Here is a 16,689-nt window from a genome sequence, read left to right as displayed (position 1 = left end):
GAAATAAAATATCAAGCCCACCGACATTCAATAGGCTTGACAACTAAACCTGCAAGCTAACTTACCTATCCAACAGAAACTAATTTAAATTTAAGACATTTGCAGGTCTAATGTGCCACAATAAATTCTACTATTAATCAACAGTAAAGTGCTGAATTATATTAAATACCTGATTCACACTCAGATTTAACATTGTTTAGATTTCTTATCAATTCAAAAGAGCCCTTTCTGTTGTAAAAGCTAAGCTGTTGTGCAAATATTATAAAAATAGGTACTTTAATTAGGAGCTACATACACAACAGAACTTCTGCTTTCTTGTTAAGTACAGCTGACGGCATAGTAGAGATATAAAGTCCATGCAAGTATTTAAAAAGATACGTAAAATGAAGAAAAAAGGACACTGCTAGAGAACTTCCAATACCCTGGCAAACAGCCACTTACTATATTTGATGATGTCTAGATCTGGACTGATAAGCATCATGCCATCGACATGCTTTATTTTCTTTTGCAGCTAAAGTTGATTTGTAAATTTTAAACTACAGCATACATTTGATTTATTTCTCTTTAAAGTGTATCATTAAGTTCAAGGTTAAACTCTGAGCAAACTTCACATCTAGTCACATAACCAGCACAAACAAGACATCAGTGCAAAGGGGAAGGTGTCAGTCATACACAATGAGGACTCTTCCCTAACTGCACAATGCAGTAAAACAATTTTCAGATTTAAACTTTAAGTGGACTACAATGAGAAAAAGCAAGATTTTTCTTCTCCCAAATTTAGCACAAGTTTCCAAAGATCAAAAGGAAAGCAACCTCAGTTACAGCAGTCAAAAAAGTCAAACCCAAGTTTGGAGAGCTGGTAAGTAAACTCCAAAATTAATCATGCTATGAAGACAGCATTCTCAAGAGAGCTCCAAACAAACTGCAAAACAAAATTGGCATTTAAGTTGAAATTGGCCAAGTGCTGCATAGAAATATGCTCACACACAACAGTCATGTTTCTCTATGCACTATAGAGAAGATAAAAGCACTTATGGTAGTTGCAAATGTTAACAAGTCCATACAACTTGTACGATTTAGCAATGAGTCCATAGAAAAAGAATACAGGAAGAGTAGAAATGCTCAAGCAAAACCAAAAGATGACCCTTCAACTGTATAAAATCCACATAACAGTTATAGCAAAAAGACATCAGTGGAAGATATTCAACCCAGTTCCAAACACCCAACAGGCAAGTAAAACCAGAATAGACAAGCCTTTGGCAGACAATTTTAAAGAGTCTAGATATGGCATTACATAACTAAATAATCCACAAAATATATTATATGGCATGTTCATATTAAATACTGGGTAACCAACTCTGCAGATCTGATGCTAACAATACTTTAGCCAATGACAGCACGATGGAGCAAGCTAAGGGAACGCTGGTGTATCACAACAGTGCTCAAGGAAAATATCTTCACCAAGTCGTGTTTCAAAATCAGTACTCTGGGACTCCATACTATCACCTATGGAGCAAAACAAAGTTCTCTAGTTTCTCAGGGATGTGCCCTGCATAGTATATATTATGATTCACTATTACACGAGCAGCAAGACACTGCAATGTAGTATGATTTATGGGCTGGATTAAATTTTTTGCTATTTCCTTCTCATCCAGCAAATCACTAGCAGTTTGTTTATGCAAGTTTGTGGCATCAAAGTGTGAACCTGACTTGATAAGAAGATTCATGATGTCTGGATGGTTGTTCAGCGCAGCAATGTGTAACGGACTGTTGTTATCTGAGTCTCTGACATTCACATCAGCACCACATTCTACCAGGATAGCAGTAACTTGTAGAGAGGGGAATTTACAAACTGGGTAGCGACCCACACATGTAGTGTTATTATCAACAGCAAGGTGAAGTGGACTGAAGTTATTCTTCCCTCTGGGCTGAAGCTTAAGAAACTTGTAAATAGTCTGTTTCTTAAAATGCTCCTGTTCTGAGCTGCAAGGTACTTTCTCCAACAAGCAAATTAAATGCAAAATGATGGAAAGGGCTTTGTTCAGCTGTATCGGATCAGGGGGACACTGGGTTTGTTTCATGGCCCGTTCTATTTCAAGCACACTTTTGCACAGTATACCCATGAGATCATCAAATGTGACAGTAGTGCCTAGCAGGCCTTTTGCCCTATCTTGTAGCATGAAGGAGAAAAGTTCAGCAAATGACAGTAAACTGCTGGCTGTCATAGGGCTCAGTGGATCAAGATTGTTCTGCTGCATGTCCAAAGCATATTTCCATAAATTGATGCAACGCTTGAAGTTTCCAGAGTCTGCATAGACAGCACCTCTGTATCTAATATAATAGGATGTATCTGGGTGAGAAGGACCAAGAATACGTTCTCTAATTAATAGTGCTTGCATTCTCATTTCATCAGGGTCTGCAATGAGATTTTCTAGCTCTTGTGAGCTGTTTACCTCTTTAGCATAATCGTATGCCATAATTAGTGTTTGTGGCACAGGTTTGCTCAGGATATTAGTCCTATCACTGTATCTCATTTCCATAGCTCGCTTCCAGTACTTCAAAGCGCCAAGCAGATCTCTCTTCTTGTCCACGAACGTTGCTCCTAGAAGCTCCAGAGCATTTATGCGTTCAGCCTTACTGGTTTGTACATGCTGTGTCAGAAAGTCCACAATATTTGTGTGGCCTGTCACACTAGCTGACATAAGGGGAGTCATTCCATAACCATCCTTTTCCATTTTAGCACAGTACTTGAGAAGCATCTTCATGATCTCCAAACTTCCAGATTCCGCACAGTCATGTAACGCAGTGTTTCCTGTAAAAGAAGAAACACCATTACGCGAATCATAGTTGAACTGTAGTCCAAACCCCACTACAGTAATAGTTAAGAAAAATCAGTTTAAAATACTTTTTAAAAAAGCTAAACATTAATAGTTAAAAAAACAGCTGTTTTGACATCTAGAGACTATGAAAGGCCAAGTAAAACATTAAAGATCTGATTGAATATCAAGGCTGCCAGGCAGTTATACAAACAAAACTGCTTGATATTATTGCCTGAAGGAATTAAACAGGTTTAAAGGACCCTTTTTGTCTCATTATTAAAAAAGATCAGAATTAAAATTGAATTCTCCACTACATATAAGTGCAGGAGCAGGCAATTCCATTATGTTAAAAGTCAAGCAAACAGCAGAAGACCAGCCTGGCTAAACAGGGAACTACTTGTGGAGCTATGCCAGGGGAGGTTTAGACTGTACATTAGGAAGCATTTCTTTACTAAGAGGGTGGTCAAACTCCAGACCTGGCTTCCTAGAGAGGTGGTTGATGCCCCCAAGCCTGTCAGTGTTTAAGAGTCATTTGGACAATGCCCTGGATAACATGCTTTAATTTCTGGTCAGCTGTAAAGCGATCAGACAGTTTGACTAGATGATCATTGTAGGTACCTTCCAACAGAACTACTCTATTCTGTAAGGGATTTTCTATTTGCTTTCAAGTAGCAAACAGAAACTTAAGCTTGCTATCTCCATGTTGTTTCACTTTTTCCTTCTTCCCTTGTCAAATATCCCTTTCTCTCAATCTCCGCCAGCGACTAAAAAGTAATGAGACCTGTACAAAAATTAAAGCTGGGCCAACTCAACATTGGCTTTGTTTGCCTCTACACTGTATCTCTTCCTCTCTCCATGTGCCAAACAGGTGACATATGTGTTTTGAAGCAATTAACTGTGGAACACAGTTATTCCCAACACAATGGAAAATAAAATCATCACAACAGGCCCTTCATCTCAGCTGGGGCCTTTTGAGACTGCCAGTATATTCTGAGGAAGGTGGATATCTTAATGTTTTCTTAGGTCTTCATCCTGAAGTTGCTCAGTAATCCCTCTGCTCCTCCAGTTAGGATTCCCAAAGCCAAGAAGAAAAACATAACTTCCGACAAACAACACACAGCCATCTATCTTAAGCGTCTTATCATTGACATTCACATTATTTCTCATTAGCATGAGAATTCACAGTCTTTTAAAGGCATTCTAGTTCTAACACCATGTAAGGAAATTTCTAGTAAGCACTAGTGCCACCTGTTTGAAAACCCTATTCACAAAAAATTAGACAGCAAGCACTGGACACAACAGCTAAATATTTAACTATTAGGCTTCAACTAGGTGAAAATTTTGCTTAACTTCAAACATAAGTACTTCTCTGGAGAAGGAGACAAATGCTTCTGGTTGCCTCCCAACATAGTCGCTTATGTTGTTGACTGCTTTTAAAATGACACAGTTTATAACTACCTTGTTCTTTATATTATACATACTACAGATTCAAGCATAGTAACTTTTCAGCCTCCCACTAAATGAATATGTAAATTATTAACAGAATGCTCACGTAAAAATTCTGGCTCTAAGATTTCTTACATCTTTACAGCTGCAAATTCCAGCTAACTGCCCATGAGATCATCAGCTTCTGTTGCACTTCAGCAAGTTTCCACATTCACAAATGAGACCTCCTTTTCTAAGTGTTCTCTGCCCAGTCATAGTCATCAGATTTGGTTTCTAGAATTTGAGAAGTTTCAGAAAACTTCTCTAATTTGCAATTTTTTAGGCTTTTTTCTTATTGCCAACAAGACAGCAATTAACAGTGTGCTTTGCTGTTGTATTACTAGTTTTTAACAGAACTACAGTGGGTAAGGAGACAGCAGTAGTCTTGAAACCTTCAGCTCATGTTTGGGTTAAGCATGTATTTATATAATTTACTGATCTAAACAGTTTCTATTTATATTCACACACTCTGATTTTTTTCCAGGCTCTGATCTCTAGAAAATGCAATTCACTCTTTATACTACAGTACTTAGCTAATCAAACTCAAACCAAAAGCATGACCAAGATCTGTCTTAAAAGCTGAACACTGTATAGAAACAAATTAAAACTAAAATGGAGGTAAAGTCTTTCTGCTATTATATTCTTTCTGTTGAGAATGCATTGTTTACACTGTCTTAAATATATATATACACATGTACTAACTTTGAATGTTTTGCTTTTGAATTTATCATATGCACATGTCTATAAGGAAAAAGATTCATACTTATTAAATGCAGTTCAGGAATAGAAAATTTGTTCCATTTTCATTTCAATTATAAGACCCTAATGTAGTTCCCTACAAATAATTTTCATATCATCTAGCTTTTACATTTGTGACTTCGTATCACACATCTTCCTTCTAACAAGACACAGTAAGAGGTTAAAGTTGAAGAAAAAACACAAAAGTAACATTCAGAAATATCTGGTCAAGCCATAATGACTGTCCTCTAAATTCAATACCCACTTGTTGCCAGCAAAACCAGACACCTCAGATCTACAATGTAGACCTCTATTCGGTGTTTTGAATTAGCAGATTATCATGCAGTAGCTTGCTTTTATCTTCTGTTGACAAGCCATCAAGCCAACAAAATGTTCATCCAATGCTTTTGCAAGTTTTGGTATGCAGAAGAAGTGGTATATAGAGACTCAAGGTCTGTTTGGATGAAAATTTTTTAACGGACACTGGGTATTTTGCCTTAGGTTCCCCACTAGTATCCCAAACAGCCTCTGTTAGCTGTTTCTCTTCGTATCTTTCACTTCTCAAAACTTCACATGTAAATTGGTCTGCTGCTTCTTCCTCAAACTTGTTTGTTCTCTCAAACTGGAGAGCTCACAGCACATTTCAAGGCCTTTTTGTTGCTTTCAATTCCAGCAACCACAAGAACAGCGCTAAAGAGGAATGGCAGTTATTCAGGACAGACTGAGTCTCAATCCAGACTCAGCAGATACTAAGACTTAGCTGACACACTAATCAAATTAATATAAAAGATGCGTAGAAAGTTATTTTCAAAAGCTTATGACTCAAGTTTAACATGATTTTGCAATTATAGCAGAGCTACAAACATATTCTGTCCCCCCAGCCAGTATTTTGAGTGCAAGTTCCAAACATTAAAAAAAAACCAAAACCCCACAGAAAATATCAGATTGTTTCATTAACAGACAGTGAACTTAACTTGGAAAATATTCTTTCCCTGAAACATTTTGGAATAGTGGCCAGTGATTTTATTATCATTTCCTAACAAATAAGCTGAAGAGGACACTCCAACACAAAGTGGCACTTGAAATTGTCTGTTAGATTAAGATTCACAAAGCTAAACCCAGTTCTTACAATGGCAAGTGATTTTCAATCTTTGATACCTTAGGCAATTTTTATCATTCATAGAGAGCGTTAAGTCAGTTATAGGTCTGGCCACACTACAGTCTTTAGCACGAGCAACAAAATCTCCAAGCACATAAACGGAGATTCAACCAAATTTAGGTGGATTAACTCAGACAAATTTGACATACATAGTTTATCAGCTGTAATCCCCTCTTGTCCTTACCACACTGCAGACCAGAACACTGTTGATACTTCAGTATTGAGGGGTGTGAGACCCTTAAACTCCTAAAATGGGAAGATGTCAAACGCAGACAAATACACAAACTCACCAGCACACATACACTGTAAGAATGCTTACTATGCTGGAGAAAGCCTAGTTAAAATGCAGCTACAGCATTCAATTCAGAACTAAAGACTGGCAGGTTCCTCACACCACCTGCACTTCCACACTCAGTGATAAAGACAAAACCAGATGCATTGGGGTGTTGGCTGAGCCACCAATTAACACAGCCATTTCAGGGTGCATTCAAGTCCTTACACCACTTCTCTCAACAGAGCTCTGAAACATTGGAACTGGCACCTGTTTTCTACCTTCAAATTAATATTTTTTTAAGATATTTAAAAACTTGTAACATAAAAGCATCTTAAAGATGAATAAGTGAAAAGGTACTAATAACACCACTGTTCTTAATATTGCTTCACAACTATTAGTATACATCTTGCTGGTTTTAACAATACAATCAATGGCAGCTATTCATATTACACACTGTAGATCCATTGCCATATAATGCTGCTCTTGACACTCTTTTATCAATTGCCAGGCATACATGCTATGACACATTAATACTGAAAAAATCCACACAAATTAAACTTGGCCATGGCCTGGGTAACTTCAGGTCCAATCCAACAATCTGTATGTCATTAATTTACAACGCAGCTATGCAGAACATGTGGAAATACACTCAAGGCATCAAGGAATTTCACTACTCTGTCCAACTGGATGTCCTTGATTTAAAAAAAAAATCACTTTTTTTATTCTTATTACAATTACTGACATAAGCTGTGAGTAACAGCTGTTTAAGCATATCAAAAGTAGCATTTTTTAGCTACTTACATTGTAGTAACCCTTGGAGTTAAAATAACTATAATTATTTTAAGCCACGCACAAACTAATAAAAGAAGGCCAGCACCGCTATTTTTTAGTGGCTGCACCTTATTTAAGTTTGACTGGATGGTACAGGTACAGCAGTGGAAATGATATATTGTAAAAAAGCCCAAGTTTCCAGAAAAGTGGGCAGGGGAAGACAGTTGAGAGCTGCCAACTTAGAAAACATAAACCCCAGCCTTAAGAAATAACAAGATTACCATCCATCTATATCTAGCAAGTATCAAGTCTTAAAATTTGAGGAAGAACTTGAAAGAAAACATGCTAGTGGCCATTATACCTAATTCAAAGACTATGTTCCATATACTAGCCATGAATTGAACAGTTCAAGGAAGTATAGCAAATCAATCATTATTCTGTGAATTAATTCATCCAATTGAAAAACACTGTATTGTCTATAGTGACAGGAATAAACAGTGGCTGAACACAATTTAGTAGTTAATCATATTTTTGTAACAAAAACAAACATTGTATCTACTACTATATTAAAAAGGGAAAAGGCTAGAAATGTAAAATTTGAAAGTCATTCTCCTTGATAAGCAGTTTTCCAAGGCACACATAGGAAGATGTTGGTCAAATTCAAATATTTTTTTAAAGGTGTGTATTATTATTTCAAAATAGGTTTCATTTAATTTTCCTAATGTATTTTCAATTTTAAAATGATCTGCAGTAATTCAATCATATATAGAAGATAGCTAATATTACAACAACATGAAAAGCTCTTGCTCTTGCACAGAAACAAAATTGGACTGGGAGTGTTTTGGTAGTCACAGTACTTCTTTGTTAGAAAATAGGTACCACTACACCATACTGCTAGTAATACTTACAAATAGGTTCCATCTGTATAAAACTTTACTATTCATGTTACCTAATAACTTCCTTTAATTAAAAGCAGCAACAAAGGAATGGAATAATTCCACCTCCAGTCCTTCCAAAACTTGCAAAAATGAATTAAAGATAAAGGTATGTTCAGTTGATGCAGGAGCGTCATGTTTTATTCGTTTGTTACAGTCCTTCTTTAAAATGGCATGAACACTACGCAAACACTTCATGTAACACAGAACTAATTCCTCATCGAGTGCTACTAAAAGCTTAGAGTGGGGGTCAGGCATTCAAATTCATAATGAGGCCATGATTTCCTATGTCAAAAGCAAATAATTACTAAAATAGACTGGTAGCTTGTGACATGGGTATGAAAGAAAATGAAGCAATGACACAGAAAGTGATTTGAATTGCAACCAATTAAGTACATCCACTTCCTAACACTTTCAAAATGCTTGATCAAATTTCTGGGTAGTAGAAAAAGAAAGAGAAAACACACTAATTTAAATTACTGACTTGTATGCGAAAGTAACCCCATGTATATATTTATCCTGGTTCCAGCTGGGGTGCAGTTAACTTCCTTCTCAGCAGCGGGTGCAGCTGTGCTGTGGCTGTGCTGTGCGAGCAATGCTGACAGCACACGGGTGGGTTTGGCTGTGCCCGGGTGGTGTCTATCCTCAGTCAGGGACTTCTCAGTGTCTCAGGCCCGGCCAGCGAGAGGGCTGGGGGGGCACGGGGAGCTGGGAGGGGACACAGCCGGGACAGCTGGCCTGGGCTGCCCGAAGGGATATTCCACACCATGAGGCATCATGCTGAGTATATAAACTGGGGGAAGAAGCAGGAAGGGGGGGCCTTCCAGAGTGATGGCATTTGTCTTCCCAAGTAACCATTCTGCGTGATGGAGCCCGGCTTCCTCGGGGATGGCTGAGCACCTGCCTGCCCATGGGAAGTGGTGAATGAATTCCCCGTTTTGCTTCACTTGCATGCACAGCTTTGGCATTACTTATTAAACTGCCTTTATCTCAACCCTTAATTTTTCTCAATTTTACTCTTCTGGTCCTCTCCCCCATCCCACTCTAGGGGGAGGCAAGCAGCTGCACGAGGCTCAGTCGCTAGCCAGAGTTAACCATGACAATATTTTTGCAGCCTTATAAATTAAATCAATCACTTTTATAAAGTGAATTTGTTCAGGTAGCATTTACTTTTTTTTTTCCTAACAGAGCACTAAGTAATTAATTCTTCCCGGTTTTACTTTTTTTTTAAAAAAAAAAAGAAGATATAGCTACATATATACAAACATGGAAAGTACACAAGAAAAATGTTACACATCCCTATTTCATATGCATAACAAAAAAACCCCTAAAGGTATGTCTTCCCTTTAAGAAGAAACCAAGTAAAAATTGCAAAGAGCTGATAATGGCAACAACTTTTAGTCTAGTTTCCATATACTATAAAGAAATAATCACTCTTTTGCTCCAAGTACTTCACAAAAACTTGCATTATCAATTACCAATATGAAGCATGCTGTTAATAATTTAATTTCAATATAAGCTCCCTTTTAACTGAAATTCAAGAATTTATTCCTTTAAACTGTATCTTCCTTATTCTATGCAGGCATTCCTATGGAAGTTGTTTCCACATTGCATCATACACAAAGTATCTACAAAATGCAGTGCACTGCCCATGTAATACCAACCAAAAAAAGGAGACACACACACACCACACACACCCCCCCCCCCCCCCAAAAAAAAAATACACAGAATACTTTTGGAGTAAGGGTTTATAAACACAGAACAACAGAGAGGAAAGAGGGGAACGCATGGGGAGAGGAGGGCAAGAGCAGGGGCAGTGGGAAGGAAAAAAAGAGGAGCTTTCCACTTTTGTTTTTTATACCCCTCCCCCTCTAAATGAATCTTGGCAAGCAGACAAGACAAACAACCTCAGAAGAGAACAAACCTGTCAGACTCCTTAATGTTTACTGCAAGAGAAAATTAATGATTTTTAACATATAGTAAACCACATACAGCAAAGAGTGTGCATCTCTCTAATCCCCCTGCTTCTGAGTCTGCCAATTCTGCAAAAGATTCGCCCTCGCCGCCCCGGCCCTTACCAGCAGGTTTGAGTGTTACACTTTCCAGTACCTGGATAAATAACAATACTTAAATAGCATGAGTCCTTGATATAGTATTACTGTACATATAACTTTGATACAGTGCTGATAGAGACTGAGGCCTGTATGCCTCTATAGTTTCCAAAGTGAGGAAGCGAATTCAACAAGCCTGGTCCTCCACATTATTTTACAAAGGTATTCTAATCAGTACTGTGCCAGTGGAATTTAAGAACGATAAAATATTGAATCACAGTTTTCATTTGCATTTTCAAAATACCTAAGTCCCTCCAACTGCCACAGTACTATGGAGGATCATAAACAACAAAGAATCAGGGCTTGCAACCAGACATCACTGTGCAGATCTTGAACACCTAAAAGGTCCAGCAGTTCTTAGGAAATTTTCTAATACTCAGGAGGAGAAAAATTAGAATTTTGGCTACCAGATGAATCTGCTAACTACAGAAGAGGAACAGAGTTAGTGAAGACCACAAATATCACCTTGAAGGGAAAAGGACCACATACCAAGCAGCTGAGCAATGGAAATACTTACAAGTCATGTTCAGAAAAAGTATCTGCCTTTCAAGTAGATACGTTTGAAAACAGTCCTTACTCCCTGTATCATTATGTTCAGACCACCCTGGCTATCAGCACCTGTGTACTTAATCTATAATTTAACTCACTAATTGCAGAAAGGCAGGGAATGAATTCCATTATTGCAGCAAGGCTGGTGGAGGAAGACAAAGTGTAACACAAATTAACAAAGTACGCATTACGAATTTTCAAAATGCAAGATACAAGTGTCCTGTCTGGAGTTAGAACAGATGTATAAGATCCCTTTAAAATTATTTTGCATGCATATAATTTTATTGGAGCAATTACATGAAATATTTTCTTTCAAATATAAAATCCAACAAACACAGCCCAGGTATATCCCCAAGAGAGCCCAAATCTCTAATTTGAAGGCCCCAAAGACTGCTGCCACTTGAATTACATGAAGCGCTTCCCTCCCTACACACAGCAGCCAAACCAAGACTGTGCACAGAAACACACCACTGAAAACCCGTATTCAAGAATCCAGCAGTCTGTTCTGAATGTGATGAAGGAGAACTCTAACAGATCACTGGCAGGCTTTGCAATGCAGCAGAACAGAAAACTGCATACAGCTGACACACAGAAATCCTCCTCACCCAGCATAAGGGTAGGTCTGTGCTTCACTTCAGACTTCGTTCTAGGGTTCTACCTCTTCCTGAAAAAGCTCAGGCTTCTGCTACTCTAGCATTATCCACACTGCTCCCCCTTTTAAAAGCAGTATAAAACCCTTTAAGGTCTTTAAGTTTAAATGGGGGGGGGGGGGGGGAGCATTCAAAAAAACCCAAAACAAAAAAATACCCCAACTTGCCATTCAAGACTTATACCAGTGAAAGTTAATAAGTGTTGTTATTTTTAATCTGCAACTTTTTTAAACTAGGAGTAACATACTGGAGAAGCCTCTGAATTAGGAAGACAGTGGTCCATTAACTCACTTTGCAAGTATTGCTTTGGCTGCTTTTTGCCTTTCTTAAAGAAAAAAAAAAAACAAACAGAAAAGACAAAACTCTACAGAGATCTTTGCTGTTTTCCACAATTCTGAGAGAAAAAACCTCACCCTTCTTACCTCAGGCATCAGTTTTTCCCCTCACTAACACTGGTCATAACCTAAAACATTCTTTAAAAAAAAATCCTTGGTTTAGATACCTGTTCCCTACGGGCTTCATAAAAGTTTGGGGAAACTGTGGAGGTTCAGATCAGCAAAACAGTAGAAACAAAGACAACTAAAGGCTTGTACTTTAAATTCAGAACCATCGGCCATCTTTCACAGTAGAGCACCAAACACTCCTTCTTTGTCACCCTCTCCAGCAAGACAATGCCAGAACTACACCTTACCTCGACGCAGCACCTAATCTGACTCAGACTCTGAAGTCTTAACATCTGAATCGTTTCCCAGCTGTACTTTTGTACTTTCACAACCGTCTTGCAAGAACCTCCGCATTCTGAATTTCCATAGTCCAAAACACAGTTGCACGATTCTGCTTGTATTTCAGAAGCAGGATTTCACCACGCATTTTCACTTGCTCTTTTATACTCTGCCTCCATTGTCACCCAGACGTTTAGATGCCTGTGAACTTACCTATTTTCTCATCTCAAAATATTTGGATTTTCCCCTGGAACTGTCAATATTTTAAAATTTTTCATATCTTTCCCAGCTCTAGATTTTCCTGGGTTTTAAAACAATTAGGTTATACCTTGCAATATGAAAATCCAGTAGAAAAACACAAGGAATAATTCAAGTAATTTTGCCCTCACCCTGGTTTTAAGGATAAAATCTGGGAAAGAATCTATAGTAATCTCCCACAACAGCATTGCTACTGAAGTTACATAGTTTTGTTCTTATAAGGAGAGTTGTAACTTTAAATACAGCAACATTTACAGTAGCTAAAGCTTTTAATTTTTCCACAGATAGGCTTCTGCATACATGGCCCAGGAAGGTGCCTGTCTAAAAAGACTTCAGACATAAGGATAGCAACAACTTCTACTACCCCAGAGCACAGCACACAGGTTCTCTGTATCTCCTTACTCCAAGGGCAGACACATTGTCAACTGTTTAGTACACAGCAGGGAGGAGTAGAAACTGAAAGTAATACACAGAGACTTCCAAGTGGAACATGACAACGTAAAATAAATCCTGTTGGAAATACTAATTTTGAAATTAATAGGTGCTAAGCATTCTTGCAAAACAAAGCTGAGAAGGTTAGTTATTGAGCCTCAGCCACTGCAATACCCATACTGTTGCAATACTTAGGGCTATCAGTTTTGTTCAGTTCTGCCTTTCCACAGCTTTCGCTTTCAGGGTTTATAGTACTTTCTATCTCTGATCGGAGATCAGGCTGCTTTTAAGACGTCAAAAATAAAAAGTATGCTTGTGTCATATCAGAGGGGATTTCCACACACAAAAATGTATTCCACATACTTGACCAATAGATGTCTATTACGTACATATATGTTTGTAAACATAGCAGATCAAAGCAAAAATTGAGTTGTAATGAGCTAAAACTTATGCAATCCAACATTTTTTTACATTCAGTTTAAGTAAGGATCAGTTATACCATACAAACCTTTGCTCATGTGCCTAGTTGTGAGTCACACAAAGTAAAGCAAGCAGAGAGAGGAAGGAATTAAGGTAAGAGAGAAACAGAGAATACTGAGAAAATCCGCAGGAGTGTATGGCTGCCAGTCAGCCATTTAAACAAAGACAAACAATACTAATGCACTAGTAAACTGAACACTAAGGACCAGTAAACCCTACCCCACCAACACAAACCTGAGGGCGGGGGGATGTGGGCAGTGTGGGAAGCTGAGATGTATCTTTTTCCCTGTTACATCACAGAATTAACAGCACTGCTCTGTTCATACCAATCACATAAACGGATAGGTTTAAAACTAAGGAGCAATACACACTTTATATTTAGCTTGTGATTCCAAGAACCCTGTCTAGAAAAATGACATTTTTATCCTATCACAAGTCCATGATGATTCACAAGCAACCTTAAATCGTTACAAAGGAAGATTTATTTTGCTCTGCCCACCTCTATGACAAATCTGTAGTTCAGCTTTCTTTACATTAAACCCACATATCTGCATGATTTGCTGAAAAAAGGCATATTTAACTAAACAGCTTCTCCAAAGATTACTCTCATATCTGGCATTTACCAGTATCATACAATAATCTAGATACAAAGTATACTTTAACAGAAATAATTGCAAGGTAAGTACACTGTTACAAATGTGATTGGCCTGAAACAGGCAATGGAAGTATTAGGCTACAAGAAGTTTATTAGCAGATCAGTTATATTTTTATATGTGTGTATATATAAAAATATATAAAATAAGATGCTGAAAACCAATCCTGGCTCACTAAACTACAAATTAACCCTAACCTGCAATAATTAGCATGCTTTTCAGGCAAATATCACACCCACATACAAGTTTAAGATGTAATAAAAAAACCTGTTGTTAAGAAAAAGGTCCACATAATTACAGTCATAGCAAAACCAACAATCTTCACTTTGAATGATAACGCCAGGGTAATTGTAAACAGGAGCAAAGAGATGACGTTTGTGATCTGTGCAGTTCTGTTGATATCACAGTCACCTGTAACTTCATTTCATTAATCCTAATATATGTTTTTGTTTACTAACACTGAAAAAAGTTCCAAAATCATTCAACAATTCAGAGGGAGAGGAGAGTAAAAAGCAAAGTGGTTATTTATTTCCAACGTAGAAAGTTTTTCTCCTCTATACATCTTTCCTTGTACTAGTATTGACACAAGTTTTATGTACAGTGTATTTGGTTTATTTAGAAACTGTGTGAAAAACAAGAATATATGCTCATATGTGTTTGAGTATGTTGCTACACCAGCCTACTACAAGGAAGAGTTCTTACCGAGTGTATTTTTTCACATTCTTAAATATGACACTTGTATGACTGAGTCTTTTTAAGAATTAGGGGCTTAAGATTAAAATTTATCAATTTAGAATGAAATTATACAACCCACGTTAACAAAGGAACACATTGGGAGAAAAAACACAGTAAAAACATAGCTATACACCTTTTTTTTTTTCTCATCCACTTTAAAAGACTAGAATATTATTTTTGGATGTCAGCCTCGTAAAGGTAAATAAGTAACTTTACTCCTATTTACAAGGAAAGTAAAAAAATTAAAACTTACCTTTAACACTTTTTCTGTTGACATCAGCTCCTTTTTCAAGTAAATACTGAGCAATGTCTTTGTGGCCTTTGTAACATGAGATCATCAAGCATGTATGCCCATGACGGTTTGATACTTCCAGGTCTGCTTTGTGCTCCACAAGGTACTTTACGATTTCCAGATGACCATCAAAACAGGCAGCTCTAAGCGGTGTTGAATTTGTCAGAGTTGTATTGTTGACAGATGCACCATGATCTAAGAGACACTGAACCACCTTCAAGTGGCCAGCTGCTGATGCTGCCCATAACGGCGGAGCCCCCTCAATGGTCTCACCATCAAAATTCACCGAACCACCAACTTCTATTGACGCAGAGCAATGGTCCAACAAGTATTCAACCATGTCAAGGTGACCATAACGGGCTGCCATCAGAAGTGGTGTGGCACCATTGGTTTTCTCTGACATCAGTAGGGCTACCTCTTCTCTTGTTTTGCTTGCCAGTAACTTCAAAAGGAGCTGCAGCTTGCCAGCACGAGCTGCATTGAACACTGCTGTCTTTAGATCCATTTAGTCTGTACCTCTCTGCTTCTTGAAGGATACACGCCTGCCTTTTTCACAGACAAAAGCTTACTGGAAACACACAGCCCAAACAGAATGTCCCCAGCTTCTTCTCAGATCAGTTTCATCTAGATGGGACAACATGAAGACTCTGAACAGGGTCCTGAGAAAGCACCAGCTGTGCTTGTTACAGATCTGCAAGAGAAATAATTCTGGATTTTTTCCCCTCCTACTTCTCAAACAAATAACCGCAGTTGTATTTTTCTACAGCGACACCCCAACAACTCGCTGCAGTGGTGCGCCAACGTCCAGCTGCCGTCCTTGGGACCTCCCGGGCCGCGCGGTGCCCCCTCAGGAAAGCTGCTGGAGGGGAGGGGGCTGATCCTAGCAGCATATTATCCACAGCAGCTGCGGAAAAACCCTCTTCGCCCTTACAGCGTGACGAGCCGTATCCCGACCTGTTCTGAGGCGCAGCCGAAGGAACGCGCCCTCCGCTCCCCCCCCGGAGCCCCGCAGACACGCACCCCGCGGGGCAACGCCAGCCAGGGAGAGCGACGCACGCCCCGGCCGCCGGGCTTTGGCCGGGTCTCAGGAGGCAAGGGCAGCCCGAGCCTGCCCCTTCCCTCACGACCACCCTCAGCCCGCCCTGAGGGCCGCCGGCCCGCTTCAAAGCGAGCCCCCTCCCCCACCCTCCCTCCCCTCAGGGCCCCAAACCCGCTCCCGGCTCCCTCACGGCCCGCCTCGGCCACCGCGCCCGCCCGAAGCTGGCCAGAGAGGGCCTCCGGTCTGCGGGTTACCTTCCCGGGGCGCTGTCGGCCCCCTATCGCCACATCCAGCCTCACAGGGAAACACCGGCCGCTACGCGCCGAGCTCCGTCCAACACCGGCCCGGCGCCTGCAGCGCGGCGAGGCGCAGCCGCCTAGGAGCGGCCGGGACCAATCAGAAAAGGGCGTGGAGGGCCGCCAGCCACTGGCAGCGGGGCTGGGGGCGGGACTACGCCGCCGCTCAAGGGCAGCGGACAGCACGGCGGGCGGCCGCTAGGGGGCGCGCCGGGGCGCCCCACGCGTCGCACCCCGACGGCGGGGCCGGGGCTTGCTGGGGGGGTCGGAGCTGGCCGGGCTCTGCCCCAC

At 39.7% G+C, this 16,689-nt stretch overlaps 1 protein-coding gene across 1 annotated transcript; it reads right to left on the bottom strand.

Moving 5' to 3' along the window:
• Nucleotides 1-258: 258 nt before the first annotated feature.
• FEM1C (fem-1 homolog C) lies at nt 259-16,486 on the bottom strand. Its single transcript, XM_037373706.1, has 3 exons — nt 16,357-16,486; nt 15,025-15,754; nt 259-2,812 (listed from the first exon to the last, which is right to left on the bottom strand). The coding sequence occupies exons 2-3, from the start codon at nt 15,566-15,568 to the stop codon at nt 1,503-1,505; spliced, it is 1,854 nt and encodes a 617-aa protein (XP_037229603.1). The 5' UTR covers nt 15,569-15,754; nt 16,357-16,486; the 3' UTR covers nt 259-1,502.
• Between the last annotated feature and the right edge of the window lie 203 nt (nt 16,487-16,689).

This window comes from Falco rusticolus, chromosome Z, assembly GCF_015220075.1.
Source record: "Falco rusticolus isolate bFalRus1 chromosome Z, bFalRus1.pri, whole genome shotgun sequence".
Taxonomy (NCBI): Eukaryota; Metazoa; Chordata; class Aves; order Falconiformes; family Falconidae; genus Falco; species Falco rusticolus.
The sequence above is the reverse complement of the archived record's forward strand: the minus strand, read 5'-3'. Positions and strand labels throughout refer to the sequence as shown.